Source organism: Bombina bombina, chromosome 3 (genome assembly GCF_027579735.1).
Source record: "Bombina bombina isolate aBomBom1 chromosome 3, aBomBom1.pri, whole genome shotgun sequence".
In the NCBI taxonomy this organism is placed as follows: Eukaryota; Metazoa; Chordata; class Amphibia; order Anura; family Bombinatoridae; genus Bombina; species Bombina bombina.
Genome location: NC_069501.1, coordinates 979358329 through 979376470, shown reverse-complemented (window position 1 = coordinate 979376470; position 18142 = coordinate 979358329). Strand labels below are relative to the sequence as shown.

Here is an 18142-nt window from a genome sequence, read left to right as displayed (position 1 = left end):
GCCGGTTGTAGCTAGACTTGAAGTGGTCCTTCTCGATATAACGAATATTTATGTACTTGCATCAATCCTCCGCATTTCCAAGCATATGATTATCAGTCTAAATTTATTCACAGATTTTGTATTTAGCCTCTTAGATCCCGTTTTCTACCTGCCCAGGGTATACCTCATTGCCTCATTAACAGGGGGTTCTGTGTGCAGCAGGCTGATAATCATATGCTTGGAAATGCGGAGGATTGATGCAAGTACATAAATATTTGTTATATCGAGAAGGACCACTTCAAGTCTAGCTACAACCGGCTGCACACAGCACCCCTTGGTATAGAGGTAACGCTGGGCAGGTACGTATAGGGATCTAAGTAGACAGGTAAGTGGACCATCTAAATATGTACATAGCAAGACAGGCATGCAAAGGTTAATAATACTGAACAGTGCTACATTCGATATTCAATGAAGCAACATTTATGCATTCATGCACAGCTCAAATTTTGAATCTTAAGACAAAATTTGGAATCTTAAGACCTGCCCAGCGTTATACCTCTATGCCAAGGGGTGCTGTGTGCAGCCGGGTGTAGCTAGACTTGAAGTGGTCATTCTCAATATAATGAATATTTATGTACTTGCATCAATCCTCTGCATTTCCAAGCATATGATTATCAGTATAAATTTATTCACAGATTTTGTATTTAGCCTCTTAGATCCCGTTTTCTACCTGCCCAGGGTATACCTCATTGTCTCATTAACAGGGGGTTCTGTGTGCAGCAGGGTGTAGCAGGCTAAAAAACTATTTATAATCTCTGTGATATATTTGAGCAATATAGACTGTTTATTACTGTTGTACTTGTATGTACCCCTGACCGATCAGGTTCAACTTTTTTATTCTATCATCAAAAGGTATCAATTCTATATATTTATTTTTACCATCTTATATGAACACTGTTGCCTAAAATTTTCCGCATGATTGTGCTTTCCTGGTGTGAATATTAATATTGTTAAATTTATCTGTGAGCTTTCATTCCTGGAATTTCTTCTTATCTTTTCATGACATATATATATATATATATATATATATATATATATATATATATATATATATATATATATAGGGCAGTACATGGAAATCCAGAAGAGATGAGAGATGCCACCCATAAATCTCAGATGAAATTATCTAAAATGATCCTCTAGAACTGCAGTATCTCTCACAAGATTCTTGAAAGGTAAATTTTGCTATACTTCTCTAAGGGGCATTCCCTGCATTTCTGTATGTGAAGGAGAGGCAAACCCAGTGCAATATAGCACTGAGAGTTATGCTGGATTTACACTTTGTGCTTTGTATTTTATATTACTGTAGACTTATGAATGGGTGCTTTAAATGTTATTACATTTAAGCTTTGCAATTTCTGTTTTGTATTTTAACGCATTTAGATCCTGTTGACAGCAGTGATTTTACAAATTCTTATTATGCATTGATTGTTTCTATGTTACTTTAACTAGTTGGGATCATGCTTTTTATATTTATGTGTATCTTTTAAAAATTGCATTGTTCATTGTATTTGTTCTATGTAAATAAAACTGACGGTTTCATAAAGTAGGAGGGACAGGGGAGTTCCCTGGGCTAACCAGGGGAGTTCCAAGGGTATGTCTGAATCTCTCTCACAATTCTTATGATATGCTCTAAGCATTTTTTACCAGCAGGTTTCACTGATTTATCTCGACAGATGTATGCAGGGGAAGTTTGCTCAAAATTCAGAATACCCTTAATTAACTGAGATAAAATGAATGTACTAAACTAGAGAAAAGTCCAAGTTAAATTGTAGTGAAAACATTTTAGTTGAATTTGTATTTGCTGCATACTGAGACTTAATATCAGTGTTAGGTGGTACACCCTTAACTTCACTCTCCCCTTTTGAGATTCTGTATCTCAGAGAGCCTCATTACTTTCTATGGAATGCATCTCTCATCTTGAGGTTCAACTTCCAGGTTCTGTGCGTTTAGCCCCTTTGAAGTCTTGAACTGGTGAGTCTTTGGAGATTCTACAAACTGGATAATCTTTGACCATTGGGCCCTTAGAAAGTAATATGAAACTGACAGTTTAATTTTACATTAAACAAATACAAAGTGCAATGTAAATTTTACAAGATCCACATACATATACAAATGATGGTCCTATGGTGACACAGAAACTGCCAAAGCATAATCAGAATGTGTAAAATTACAATCCTAAATACACTGCTGAATGAATCTAAATGCATTAAATACAAAATAGAAAGTGCAAAGATTAATTGTAATAAAAATTAAAGTACAAAATCTCAAATCTAAAGTAATATAAAATACAAAGCAAAAAGTGTAAATGTAACAAAACTCTAATATCATGCAGTGCTATGGCTTGTCTCTCCTTCACATACAGAAATGCATGGGAAGCTATAAGTATACCCCCCTTAGAGAAGTATAGCAAAATCTGCCTTTTAAATCTTATAAGGCATCTTGAAGTGCTGGAGGATTATTTTAGATCATCTCATCTTAGCGGAGAGCTTTGGATCATCAGGCCCTAAGTTTTAGAGTTTGTGTATAGAGATATAGATAAGGAAGGCAATTGTCTGTATTAACAGTTATTTTATGATTTGTTTCATGATTTAGATAGAACATATCATTTTAAACAATTTACTTTAATTATCTAATTTACTTAGTTCTCTTTGTATCCTTTGTTGAAAGCATGCCTAGATAGGCTCAGGAGCAGTCTATATACAGTATACATATATATATATATATGTGTGTGTGTGTGTGTGTGTGTGTGCCTCTTTTCATTGGCTTACCAATGTGTTTAGCAGCTAGCTCCCAGTAGTGCATTGCTGCTCCTTCAATAAAGTATACCAAAAGAATGAAGCAAATTTGATAAGAGAAGTAAATTGGAAAGTTGGTTAAAAATGTATGTTCTGTCTGAATCATGAAAGAAAAATTGTGAGTTTCATGTCCCTTTAAAGATCATGTTGAAACCAAAAAGAATCTGTTAGTGTGCCAAGGAGTAAATTACACACTTAGGGCCAGATTATAAGGGGAGCGCAATATATCGCTTTCATAAAGTGATATTTGCACTCCACTGTGCGGCATTTGTGGTATCAGAACCTCGTGCAGCAAAGGGGTAAGTAGCGCAGTGATGGCAACATATTTTTAAATATATGTATATGACTATACACATATATTTTGTGTTAATATGTGTATATACACATATTAACACATAAATATATTTAGATATAGTCATATACATAAATATTTACTGGGAACACACAGTTCCCATAGACCTCAATGTAATCCCCACTCCCCCCCCAACTTTAGACCCCAAAAACTGACAAGTGTAGTTTTTTTAATTAAAAAAAGCAATTTTTTTTATAAATAAAAAACTACAATGCCCTCTATTTTGAGGGCATCTGGGGCTCTTAAAAAATTAACCAGAGATTGGATCTATAGTTAATTTTCTGAGAGCTAATTGTTACCACAAGCTCGCCGTAGCAATAACCAGCCACTTGTAATGATTGGTTAATTATTGTGTGCCCCGCAATTTAAACGCTCCACTTGTAATCTGGCCCTAAATGTATCAGAAAGCATATTTTACTACATAAACTCCAAGCATACTGCTCTACCATTTTATCCAGCTCTACCATTTTATCCAGGGATTATGTGCAGTGATATGCAAATGAACATGCAGCGTTATTGTGTGTTAGCTTCATCACTATTAAAGGAGAGCTGACAGTTTTGTACAGCATGAGATATATTATGGCTGCAGCTATGGAATGTGTAATCTATGTTGACTGCACTGAAATTTGCAATAACTCAATTATGTAGTTACTGAATTATTTAGGATTAGATAAAATAAATGTATGTTTTCTTTTAAAAACAAAAAACATGTTTTGTAGATATTTTATATATATATATATATATATATATATATATATATATATATATATACACAGTGGGGCAAAAAAGTATTTAGTCAGCCACCAATTGTGCAAGTTCTCCCTCTTAAGAAGATGGGAGAGGCCTGTAATTTTAATCATAGGTATACCTCAACTATGAGAGACAAAATGTGGAAACAAATCCAGACAATCACATTGTCTGATTTGGAAATAATTTATTTGCATATTATGGTGGAAAATAAGTATTTGGTCACCTACAAACAAGAAAGATTTCTGGCTCTCACAGACCTGTATCGTCTTCTTTAAGAGGCTCCTCTGTCCTCCACTCATTACCTGTATTAATGGCACCTGTTTGAACTTGTTATCCGTATAAAAGACACCTGTCCACAACCTCAAACAGTCACACTCCAAACTCCACTATGGTGAAGACCAAAGAGCTGTTGAAGGACACCAGAAACAAAATTGTAGACCTTCACCAGGCTGGGAAGACTGAATCTGCAATAGGCAAGCAGCTTGGTGTGAAGAAATCACCTGTGGGAGCAATAATTAGAAAATGGAAGACATATAAGACCACTGATAATCTCCCTCAATCTGGGGCTCCACGCAAGATCTCACCCTGTGGGGTCAAAATGATCACAAGAACGGTGAGCAAACATCCCAGAACCACATGGGGGGACCTAGTGAATGACCTGCAGAGAGCTTGGACCAACGTAACAAAGGCTACCATCAGTAACACCCTACGCCACCAGGGACTCAGATCCTGCAGTGCCAGACGTGTCCCCCTGCTTAAGCCAGTACATGTCCGGGCCCATCTGAAGTATGCTAGAGAGCATTTGGATGATCCAGAAGCGGATTGGGAGAATGTCATATGGTCAGATGAAACCAAAGAACAACTGTTTGGTAGAAACACAAATCGTTGTGTTTGGAGGAGAGAGAATGCTGAGTTGCAACCAAAGAACACCATACCTACTGTGAAGCATGGGGGTGGCAACATCATGCTTTAGGGCTGTTTCTCTGCAAAGGAAACAGGACGACTGATCCATGTACATGAAAGAATGAATGGGGCCTTGTATCGTGAACTTTTGAGTGCAAACCTCCTTCCATCAGAAAGGGCATTGAAGATAAAACGTGGCTGGGTCTTTCAGCATGACAATGATCCCAAACACACTGCCCGGGCAACGAAGGAGTGGCTTCGTAAGAAGCATTTCAAGGTCCTGGAGTGGCCTAGCCAGTCTCCAGATCTCAACCCCATAGAAAACCTTTGGAGGGAGTTGAAAGTCCGTGTTGCCCAGCGACAGCCCCAAAACATCACTGCTCTAGAGGAGATCTGTATGCAGGAATGGGCCAACAAACCAGCACAGTGTGTGACAACCTTGTGAAGACTTACAGAAAACATTTGACCTCTGTCATTGCCAACAAAGGATATATAACAAAGTATTGAGATGAACTTTTGATATTGACCAAATAATTTGCAAATAAATTCTTTCCAAATCAGACAATGTGATTGTCTGGATTTGTTTCCACATTTTGGGGCATATTTATCAAGCTCCGTATGGAGCTTGATGCCCCGTGTTTCTGGCAAGCCTGCAGGCTCGCCAGAAACAGCAGTTACGAAGCAGCGGTCACAAAGACCGCTGCTCCATAACCTGTCCGCCTGCTCTGAGCAGGTGGATAGACATCGCCTGAAACCGAACCGAATCGCACATGTCTAGTTATATAGTTGTTATAAAATTGTGACCAGTATCTTGCATTTTCCTTATCTCTTTGGTGTCCAAAGAAGTTAATTTCACCATTAGTTCACTCACATCTCTTACAGTGTGAAGTCTTCATGCTTAAAATGAAGCCTTTACTGTAATAATAAAACTTATATCACCATAAAGGGACAGTATACACCAATTTTCATATAACTGCATATAATAGACACTACTATAAAGAATAATATGCACAGATACTGATCTAAAAATCCAGTATAAAATCTTTTAAAACTTACTTAGAAGCTCCCAGTTAAGCACCGTTGATGAGGTTAGGCTGCGACACCCAGTGAAAGTGGCTGGAAAAACAAGAAGCTCAGACTCCCCCCCCCCCCCACTCCTTTCCTGCATATGAAATGACAGACAACATAGACAGGAGCGTATACATCTGATACTTTGGGGCTTGGTTAGGAATTTGAAATCAGCACAATGTTATTAAAAAATAAGCAAAAGTAAACATTGTTACAAAAACACTCCCAGATGGGCTATATAAATGGATCAAATACAAAACAGTTATGCAAAAAAAGAGTCTAGTGTACAATGTCCCTTTAAATAGCTTATTTCAGTCTATGCCTATATTACTACTGCATGTTGTGCCTCATGTATATATGCTGCCTGCATTTAATATTGCGCAAACGGGGGAACTTGTCCAGGGTGATTGCAAACCGATAGCTCAGAGCTGTAAGTTAGGAAGCAGTGGTCATCAGGTCGCTGCTTACTTGCTGTCGACTGCAGGCTCGCTCATGCAAGCCTACACTGAGGAGCTCCAAAGCTGCATCACGCAGCCTGATAAATGCAGCCCATAGGGTTTCCAGCTGTCCACAAAAAGAATACTGGACGATATGCAGGTGATTAGCCATGCAAAGAGCTGACAATATCGCACACAGTGTAATGATTTTATCTCTTTGACTGTTGTAAATGAACACAGTGATTTAATCCCCTTGACTGCCATGCACAGAGCAGTATTCTTACACCCCTATGATTGCCAGTAAAAAAATGCAGAGCAGAGATTTTACCGTCAATGGCTACTAGTAACACACAGAGACGTGGTTTAACTTCCTCTTTTACTGTCAATTACATATTTGTCAGGGATTATTTTTTACCATCCTTTGACTTAAGTCACATAAAGTAATGTGTGAGTCACTTCTATCTGGTGCTATGTTTGTAATGGATTGGGGCATTACTGGGCAACCTGTAATAATGGACTGACCAGTTGAATACTGGACACCTGGCAACCCTAGTCCTTCATTATGGTGTATGTCATAATGGCCAATGGCCGATTGGTTACAGAACTGCATGAAGTCAGCCTTTTTCAGTAGTATGTATAGCTCTGAATAATCTTGAGAACATGGTTTTGAGTTGTTAAGAAGAGCTTGGAAGTGAGAGATCAAACTCCACAAAATGTGCTTAACCAATGGGGATGTCTGTAACACTTGTAACACAGTGCCATGCAAATCTATCATATATCATAGTGTCCTTTAAAATGCACCTTTAAACCTTGTATTGATATATTTAAAGATATCATATGAATTTTATTAATTGCAGCTTTTCAAACTTCTTGTGTTTTTCCCCTATAGGTTCGAGCCAGTGCTATCGCTCAGGATGCAGATCAAAACTATGACTATGCCAGTAACAGCGTCATACTGCATCTGGACGTAGGGGATGAGGTATACGTCAAACTGGACGGAGGCAAAGTGCATGGTGGCAATACCAACAAATATAGCACCTTCTCTGGCTTCATCATCTACCCTGACTGAAAGGAGAGATGAGTTGCAATGATTTGCTCCATTAATCCCTTCCCTGACAGAGACTTGCAGAACATTGCTCCAGTACCCCTGCCTGCAAGGCTAAAGGTTTTGCTCCTTTTTCCCTAATCTACATTGGAGACCAGTTGGAAATGTTCCTGATAACCCCTTCTTTGTTAGAGGCGCCTAGCATGAACAATAGTGCTGGAATTCAGTCTAGCATATAAGAGGTTACGAGCTTTCATTCTCCATTTCAGTGTGATGCAGAAAGGAACCAACCTTCTGTGGCAGGGAGCAAATATTAGGGGTTGATGTGATTTGCTCTGATTCTCGGAGGCTGCTAGTGATTTCTCATTATCAGCTGTTTAAATTTGGAGGTTATGGATAACTAAATGTTATATCATTTTGGTGTTTTACCAGGGGGGGTGTTTTGGAGAAGGGAGAAAAGATAAAAGTAAATGACTTATGTGCATGTGTGTAAAACATCTGGTATGGTTGTCAACAAATGTCTACGGACAACATATCTAACTACAATGTATTCTTAGGAACTTCCAAGACTGTGCCATATTATGATTCATCATATATAATAGCAGATTTTAAATGGAATATTCTGGCTCTCTGGGCCAAAACTTATTTGCTGACATTATTTCATTACATTGGTAGGACATGAAAGCCCCAAAATTATGAATTTATTTAGTTTAACAAAAGCAGTAATAAAGAGATTTGTCTGTTTGGTGCAGACAATAACTGTTTTCAACAGCCTATGTACAACCGTTATCAGTCAACATGTGGTGAAAGACGTTTTGCAAAAGTAATACATTTACACTGCAGAAAATACTCATCTCTTGTTTTTTAAAAAAAGGATCAGCCTAATCTAGTGGGCATATACTAGCACATATACTAGCACTAATCTAGTGGGCATATACTAGCACATATACTAGCACTAATCTAGTGGGCATATACTAGCACATATACTAGCACTAATCTAGTGGGCATATACTAGCACATATACTAGCACTAATCTAGTGGGCATATACTAGCACATATACTAGCACTAATCTAGTGGGCATATACTAGCACATATACTAGCACTAATCTAGTGGGCATATACTAGCACATATACTAGCACTAATCTAGTGGGCATATACTAGCACATATACTAGCACTAATCTAGTGGGCATATACTAGCACATTCTTTAGTTTATTTAAAGTAGAATTTTCTTCATATGAGCCAAGCGGGTGGTCTCTCCTTCACATGTCTCATTACTATCACACAATAACCAAAGTTTAGAGTAATATTTAACTTCTTCCAGATATTGTATTACAGTGACAAAATCATTGCTCCTGTCATATTTTAAGAAAGAAAGTGAACATTGAAAAAGAAAAAAGGCTTCTTTGTGGCTATACCATGAAATACATGCAAAGAAGGAATTTCTCCACATGGAAAATACGAGCTCAGGTAGTGAGGAAAATTTACACTAAAAATCAGTCAGTCAGTAAACGCGCAAAATAATTTATAAAAAGTAATTCCTTAAAATTAAGAAGCTGAGTAAAAATATTGAGAAATATTTTAATTCTTGTATTAACATATTTTGAGTCGGGTCTATAACTTGTGTTTGTAAATGCACATTTAGACACTAGCGAAGAAATATTTAACTTCCTTTATTAGTATTTCAACATAGGTCAATATTCTGTAGCAAGTTACTTAAAATAAAGGTTGAAATCCAGCGGTGTTTACAGCTAGGTCAAACCCTGTGGCGGTTCTATGAGCGTGAATTTCAACTTTTTCACTATCCTTTCCTAACCAACCAATTAGCACCCCCAATTATTAAGTTCTAGAACTGCCAGTGGTTAAACTCCATAATTATAGTGATCAAAGAGCATTTTGTGTTCTATATGTAAGTACCTAAGTAAGCCAGGAAAGATATTGGCAAAAACAATACTGGCACTAACTTCTCAGACCTAACTAAAGGATTGTGAATTTGTTAGCTTTTAGAATCCAAGCCCTCACCCCACCCCCCAACATATCTGCTCAGTAAACTGATTGGAATTTATCTGTACCTTATATGCACCAAAAGTATTATACGTACTAAATACATTTTATTTACATTTTAGCTTTCCTTGTTTTTAAAAAAATAAGGTATTACTACAAGTTATTTTGCTTACACTGCTGGCTGACTTGCTTAAGAGTCTACGATGAAGAAATGGTATACAGTATATCAGCATTTATCTTGTCTTGATAATTCCTATAACAGGTTGTGTATAAAACAGCAACACTCACTCATAGTCCAGTGATGTGTGTGCAGTGGCCCCCAGAAGCTCATGTTATACCCTCTGCTGATGGGAGCGGAAGGGAGGGGAGAGGACAGTCATCATAGTTTTAATGCAACAACAATCTTACAGCCCAAACCATACTACCCAAGCTCTGTGCATGCTGCTGGGTTAAAGCCTCAACCTCTCTCACCCCAGGTGTCCCATGTCTCTGTATTGTGCAGCGTGATCTGTTGGAGTGTTTTGTTCTACCAATAAAACACGAGTGATTACAGAACAGAATACTGAGTTTGTGTGTTAGTGCTGCAAATATCATCACTTCACTTGATTATATAGAATATGTATGTCGAACAGTATGTGTGGACTTTTGTTGATTTTACATTTAAAATATAACATAATGACACAATCAAAGGTTCAGGTAGCTATATACCCCCATTCTTTACTGTATCACCCCCAAATCTTAAAGGTGGTATCTGTCCTAAAGTTACAAGGTAGTGAACTTTTTTGTCAAATGTAACCCCTTTCTATACTTTCACGAAGAGAATTTGGTTAACATATTCATTTAAAGTCAAGCATTAGCAAATTCCATGAGACAGTAAGACTAATATTATACAGACATGCATATATATAACACAGAAATTGACTCTACTATCAGACTGGACTGGGTACACATGATCCTAAGTAACTGTAAATCCCACAGCCCTGAATACATACGGTTTCCAGCAACTCAAAAAAAAGATGGTTTTTTTTCCGGAAAAATTGAACAAAAATGTGGAGTGTGGAATATAAATGTTCTTTTACAATGATAACTTATATGTCTGACATGGCATTCAAACTATATAACATAAAGACCTTAATGAAATACTTCTGAGACTTTATGTAAAGTGTCAAATCATTGCCGTTCTCTCAGCTGAAGACAAGCAAATCCTGGAATCCAGTTCAAATACACTGTACTTCTCAATGCAATTCTCAAATAAGAGAAATATGTATTTGCTGGTTAAAGGCTTCAGTTTAGTTTGCTTGTGGGCTCCATCTTGTACCTCCCACAGTGGGTGATTTTTGGTGTAGATGATAGTTTCTGTCTTCTCAGGCCTTCATTGACAGATAAGAATTTAAATTTGTCTGAATAATTAGTTTATCTTTAGAACCTTTATCTAAATGATTCCTATTTATGTTCTTGCCATCACAGCATATAAAGAGGCCGAATTATCAAGCCGTCAACTATGCTGCATTCGCCAGCACCAATACACTTGCCTAACATCACCTAACATCGCGGCCGCGGACCTGAATACGCTCTCCTTAGTTATAATAAAAGCTGTCAAAAAGCTGCGCACCAAGTACAGGGCGATGAGCAGCGGACTGTTGTTAACTAACAGTCATCGATCTCACTGCTATTCGGCTTTTTCCCAACTTTATTTATACCCTGTCACTAAACACCGCCACTATACTAAAAAGTTTAACCCCTATCCTGCTGCTCTCGGACTCCGCAGCAACTAAATAAAGTTATTAACCCCTATCCCGCCGCTCCGGAGCCCACCCCAAATAAATAAAGTTATTAACCCCTATGCCGCCGCTTCCAGAGCCCACCGCAACTAAATAAAGTTATTAACCCATATCCCGCCACTCCCGGAGCCCACCACAACTAAATAAAGTTATTAACCCCTATACCGCCACTCCCGGAGCTCACCGCAACTAAATAAAAGTATTAACCCCTATTCTGCCACTCCCGGACCCCTACCGCAACTAAATAAATGTATTAACCCCTATCCCGCCGCTACCGGACCTGTCTGCAACTAAATAAATGTATTAACCCCAGGCCTCCCACATCACTACCACTTACTAAACCTATTAACCCCTAAACCTATTAACCCCTAAACCCCCTTAACCCCTAAACCGCCAGCCCCCCACATCACCATAAACTAAATAAAGTTATTAACCCCTTAACCTAACAATCAGCTAACTTTACATTAAATATTAACTCATCTCTATCATATAATAAATTTAAACTTACCTGTAGAATTAAAATAAACTATATTAAACTATTAATGAACCTACCCTAACTATTATACTACAATTACATTAAACTATATTAAACTATTAATGAACCTACCCTAACTATTATACTAAAATTACATTAAACTATATTAAACTATTAATTAACCTACCCTAACTATTATACTAAAACATTAAACTAACAATTAAATTAACTATATTACTGTCAGGGTTTTTTCCCTGTTTTGTTTGCCATGTGCTGCTGGCAGCCATTTTACTCACCTCTCTTGCTGACTCTGGTGCATACTGTGTGATGCTGCTCAATTCCTGCACTTCCTTTTATGGCCATACTGGTGCACATAATAAAGATAGGGATAGTGGTAATGGAAGTTGTATTTAATGATTCCCCGTCAAGTATTAGCTTACCACAATTTAACCAATAAAAGTAGTCACCCAAATTGGGGACAATAATACTAATATCTGATATAATGAAGTATAGACTAGTAATACCAGGGGAGGGTGCTCACTGTTCAAGTAAATGTTGAAAAAATAGGAGACAAGCGAACAGAAAGTAGAGCACTCACAAAGGGAGACTAGTATAAGTGGCTATTCAGTGGGTATATAATATTAAAACTTAACATTTATTATTAAAAAAAAAATGATAAAAAACTACTATATAAGTAGTGATTAATACTTAGATTAAAACACAAACAAATAATAAACGGCTGTATATTCACAATAACCCCAGAATGTATACCATAGAAACTCAGAATAGAGTAGGAGGGATTTTTAGGCAGATATACACCAAAAAATGGTTCACGGATTGCACCAAAATCTATCTAAAAAAGAGGATTGACCTCAAACAAAATTATACTATCTAGTGCAATACTGGACCGGTGTAGGTCTGTCCAAAATATTCCCTATGACAAAATTAGTATAGTGACTAAGAGGGGAAGTGTAGGTAGCAAGATTCACATAGTCCATACATTCAGCATATTACACAGACCCATTTGTATAGGCAAGAGTGAAGTGTTCACAAACACAAATTAAACCAAAAATAAGATCAATGAAAGGTAATATGATTCTATAGATATGTTATAATAAACACATTGACTAGTGAAATGTGACTTGCATAGTTACACTTAGTGGTTGATACATTCCTACGGCTGTATCAACCACTAAGTGTAACTATGCAAGTCACATTTCACTAGTCAATGTGTTTATTATAACATATCTATAGAATCATATTACCTTTCATTGATCTTATTTTTGGTTTAATTTGTGTTTGTGAACACTTCACTCTTGCCTATACAAATGGGTCTGTGTAATATGCTGAATGTATGGACTATGTGAATCTTGCTACCTACACTTCCCCTCTTAGTCACTATACTAATTTTGTCATAGGGAATATTTTGGACAGACCTACACCGGTCCAGTATTGCACTAGATAGTATAATTTTGTTTGAGGTCAATCCTCTTTTTTAGATAGATTTTGGTGCAATCCGTGAACCATTTTTTGGTGTATATCTGCCTAAAAATCCCTCCTACTCTATTCTGAGTTTCTATGGTATACATTCTGGGGTTATTGTGGATATACAGCCGTTTATTATTTGTTTGTGTTTTAATCTAAGTATTAATCACTACTTATATAGTAGTTTTTTATCAATTTTTTTTTTAATAATAAATGTTAAGTTTTAATATTATATACCCACTGAATAGCCACTTATACTAGTCTCCCTTTGTGAGTGCTCTACTTTCTGTTCGCTTGTCTCCTATTTTTTCTACAGACTGGTGTACATCATCAGTGTGAGACAGGATGCAGTCTCAGAATTGTGATGTAATCACTTACTATTTAAAGGGCCTCTGTTCAGTATGCTTTGCCCTTGCGTTGTCTCAGACCTGTTTGTGAGAGCTCCTGTGTATTACCTGGCTATCTGACGTCCCTCCTGGCTCCTGATCCTTGGCTTGTTCCTGATTCTGCTGTTCTCCTTGTTCCTGATTCCGGCTCGCCTGACTACTCGCTTTGGCTCCTGACTCAGCTCCTTCTGACTACCAGCTCTGGTTTTGATTCCTGGCTTGTTATTTGACTTGTGGACTTTTTATTATTTTTTGCGTTGTCTCAGACCTGTTTGTGAGAGCTCCTGTGTATTACCTGGCTATCTGACGTCCCTCCTGGCTCCTGATCCTTGGCTTGTTCCTGATTCTGCTCTTCTCCTTGTTCCTGATTCCGGCTCGCCTGACTACTCGCTTTGGCTCCTGACTCAGCTCCTTCTGACTACCAGCTCTGGTTTTGATTCCTGGCTTGTTATTTGACTTGTGGACTTTTTATTATTTTTTGCTATTAATAAAGGTATGATTATTTTTGTACTCCTCTTCTCAATCTGATTCCTGGCACCCTGACATTACGCAAAGGCCATGAATCCTGATGGTGCTAATAATCCACCTATACCTGCCATAATTTCCAGGATGGATGAACAGGATCACCGCTTGGATCAATTTGCACTAGCCCTGCAAACCCTGCTGACTCACACTGCACATTTGGACCAAAGTGTCCCGCAAGTTATGGCTGCTCCTGTTTCCGCTGCTTCACCTAGTCCTACCAGGAGCATGTCTGGTTCAGCACCTCTACCTCAGCATTATGGAGGCGATCCTAATCAGTGCAGGGGTTTTTTGAACCAGGTGGGCATTTACTTTGAGATGTTACCTTAGGCGTTTCCCTCTGACAGAGCTAAGGTGGGATTTCTCATCTTGTTACTCTCTGACACAGCTCTTGCCTGGGCTAATCCCTTGTGGGAGACTAATAAACCTGTGATTTAAAATTACCCTGAATTTGTGGCCTCCTTTTGAAGGGTATTTGATGTTCCGGCTCGCTCTTCCTCTGCTGCTAAACGATTCATGTCCATTCAGCAAGGTACAAGATCTGTTGCTCAGTATGCCATTGAGTTCCGTACGCTTGCCGCAGAGGTAGGTTGGAACAATGAAGCCCTTGATGCCGCCTTCTTTCATGGGCTCTCTGATGCAATTAAAGACGAAGTTGCTGCCAGAGATTTACCAGAAGATCTCAAGGTATTGGTGTCTTTTTTATCCTAATTGACATCAGACTAAGTGAGAGGCCCTCTTTCAAGGAGCACTTGCGGAAGCCTCCTGTTCCGTTGTCTCCTACGTGTTCATTCCCACCCATGCCTCCCTCTCCTCCCATGCCTCCTGGTCCTGAGTCACCAGGTACTGCTGAGCCGATGCAGTTGGGATTCACGCATCTCTCCGTGGCGGAGAGGGCCTTTAGGAGGAGGGAGGGGCTCTGCCTCTATTGTTCGTTACAGGGCCACCTTTTGAAGCCTTGTCCTACACGGCCAGGAAACGCTCACACCTAAGGTCCTGTCGGGGGCAGACCTTGGGTGGTTTATCCTTGTCCCCGGAACCGCTAAAGGAGAAACCTTTGATTACGGTTGTCCTTTCCTGGGTGGACTCCTCCATAGTCACCCATGTTCTTGTTGACTCCGGTGCTGTGGGCTATTTCATTGACAGTGCTTTTGTATCAAAGCACTCCATTCCTGTTTTGTCTCGGTCCATTCCGCTTGCTATTGAGGCCATTGATGGCAGGCCCCTTCAGCCCACACTCGTTACTCAAGGAACTGCTCCGTTATCCATGGCTGTTGGTGCTCTCCATTTTGAAACCCTCCAGTTCCAGGTGATAAACTCTCCACATTTTCTGGTTGTTCTGTGTTATCCCTGGCTCCAAAAGCACAATCCCAGTCTCGACTGGCGCAGGTCCGAAATTTTGTCGTGGTCTCCGCAATGGATTTCCACTTGTCTTCAGAAACCAGTTAAAGTCTTGTGCACTTCTTCGGTATCTCAATTGCCAGAGGAGTACCAAGAGTTCCTAGACGTTTTTGACAAGGTGCGTGCTGGTATGTTGCCTCCTCAACGGTCTTACGATTGTGCCATAGACCTGCAACCCAGAGCCATTCCTCCTCGGGGCCGGGTTTACCCTCTGTCTGTTGTGGAGAATTGTGCTATGGAGGAGTATGTTGCCGATGCTCTGTCGTGGGGGATCATTCGCAAATCCTGCTCTCCTGCAGGGGCTGCCTTCTTCTTTGTGAAGAAAAAGGGTGGCGAGTTAAGACCATGCATCGATTATAGGGGTCGTAATCATCTTACTATTAAGAATGCCTACCCTATTCCGCTCATTACGGAACTCTTTGACCACCTCAAGGGAGCTACGGTCTTTACTAAACTTGATTTGAGAATCTCGTTAGGATCAAGGAGGGCCACGAATGGAAAACAGCATTTAACACCAGGAGCAGGCATTATGAGTATCTTGTAATGCCCTTTGGCCTATGTAATGCTCCTTCTGTTTTCCAGGAATTTATTAATGATGTCCTACGAGATATGTTGCAACAGTGTGTTGTGGTGTACTTGGACAACATCCTTATACACTCACCCCCACTTGAGGCTCATCCTTCTGATGTTACACGGGTTCTTCAGAGACTATGTGTGAACGGCCTGTTTTGTAAACTCGAGAAATGTGAGTTCCATCAGACTCAAGTAACCTTCTTAGGTTATGCTATCTCCGTTGCAGCGTTCTCCATGGATCCTGACAAGTTATCTTCAGTTCTGCAGTGGCCTCGCCCAGTTGGTCTTCGGTCCCAGTTGGTAATTCACCAATTACTATAGAAAGTTTATTAAAAACTTTTCTTCCTTGGTCAAACCTATCACAGACATGACCCATAAAGAGAATGATCCACTCCATTGGTTACCTACTGCCATTAAGGCCTTTGCTAGTCCTAAGACTGCCTTTGTTGCTGCTCCAGTTCTGGCTCATCCTAACCCTGTCCTGCCTTTCGTTCTTGAGGTCGATGCATCTGAGACTGGAGTAGGTGCCCTCTTGTCTCAACATCCTATGCCTGACGGTTCCTTGCATCCGTGTGGTTTGTTCTCTAAGAAATTGTCTCCAGCAGAGTGCAATTATGAAATTGGTGACAGGGAATTACTGGCCATAATTTTGGCACTCAAGGAATGGAGGCATCTTCTTGAGGGTACTAGCGTGCCAGTGCTCATTCTTACTGACCACAAGAATTTAACTTATCTATCTGAAGCAAAATGTTTGTCGCCCCGACAGGCCAGATGGGCGCTATTTTTGTCTCGGTTTAATTATGTGGTCTCCTACCTGCCTGGCAGTAAGAATGTTAGGGCTGATGCCCTCTCTTGACAATTTTCCCCTCTGTCCAAGGAGGAGTCTGTACCTACTCTAGTTATACCTCCTGACCATATTTTGGCTACCATACGTACTAATTTGACTTCTCCCTTGGGGGAGGAGATCCTGGCTGCACAAACCAATGCACCTCCTGAGAAACCTAGTGGTAAGTGTTTTGTTCCTGAGAATCTTCGAACTAAACTTTTGCACACTTACCACTATCCTAAAGCCGCAGGTCACCCAGGCAAGAACCAAATTATTTGGTCTGCCACTCAACAATTCTGGTGGCCAGGTCTTCGTTCTGATGTTGCTGCGTATGTTGACTCCTGCTCAGTTTGTGCACAGAATAAGACTCCTCAGCGTCTTCCTGTGGGTCTTCTTCAACCTATTGCTAATGGTGATTGTCTTTGGACACATCTTTCCATGGACTTCATTGTCGAGCTCCCTGTTTCCAATGGCAATACTGTTATCCTTATGGTGGTTGACCTTTTTTCTAAAATGTCACATTGCATTCCCTTAAAGAAGTTGCCTACCGCTCAGGAGCTTGCTTCCATTTTTACCCGGGAGGTCTTCCGTTTACATGGGTTACCCAAGGATATAGTGTTGAACCGGGGTATCCAGTTTGTCTCCATATTTTGGACTTAATTTTGTGCTCAAATGGGGAAACAGCTTTCCTTCTCCTCGGCATATCACCCTCAATCCAATGGGGCAGCAGAACGGTCTAATCAAGCTCTGATTGGTCTGAATTGTTACCTTGGGCAGAGTTTGCTCGTAATATTGCTATTAATGCTTCCTCCAAGTTATCCCCGTTCATGGCGAATTATTATGGGTTTCAACCATCCTTGTTGCCCGATTCATTCATGTCTAAGGGTATTCCGGTTTTGGAGGAGCATCTCCGGCAACTCCGTTCCACTTGGGTGCAGTTTCAGGATTGCCTTCATCGTTCTATGCAGCGCCAAAAGTTCCAGGCCTATGCCCACGCCTTCCTACCAGGTTGGTGAGAGAGTTTGGCTGTCCTCCCGCAACTTGAATCTTTGTGTGCCTTCCAATAAACTGTCTCTCCGTTATGTTAATTCATATTTAGCACTGCGGAATCTGTTGGTGCTCTACAAATACCTGATGATAATAATAATAATAATGTTGGTCATTTTCGAATACTTCGACGGTTCAATCCTGTGGCCTACGCTCTTGAACTTCCTCCTGCAATGCGCATCTCCAATGTTTTTCATGTCTCCCTCTTGAAACCATTGGTTTGCAATCGGTTTGTAATCGGTTTACCAC

General features: G+C 39.7%; 1 protein-coding gene across 1 annotated transcript in view; it reads left to right on the top strand.

The window, feature by feature from the left end:
• The window catches only part of C1QL4 (complement C1q like 4), a 173447-nt gene extending 166031 nt beyond the window's left edge, over positions 1 to 7416 (top strand). The window contains exon 2 of the mRNA XM_053704960.1: positions 7237 to 7416. Coding sequence (XP_053560935.1) covers positions 7237 to 7416 — 180 coding nt within the window. The remainder of the gene's footprint in view (positions 1 to 7236) is intronic.
• The last annotated feature ends 10726 nt before the right edge of the window (positions 7417 to 18142 follow it).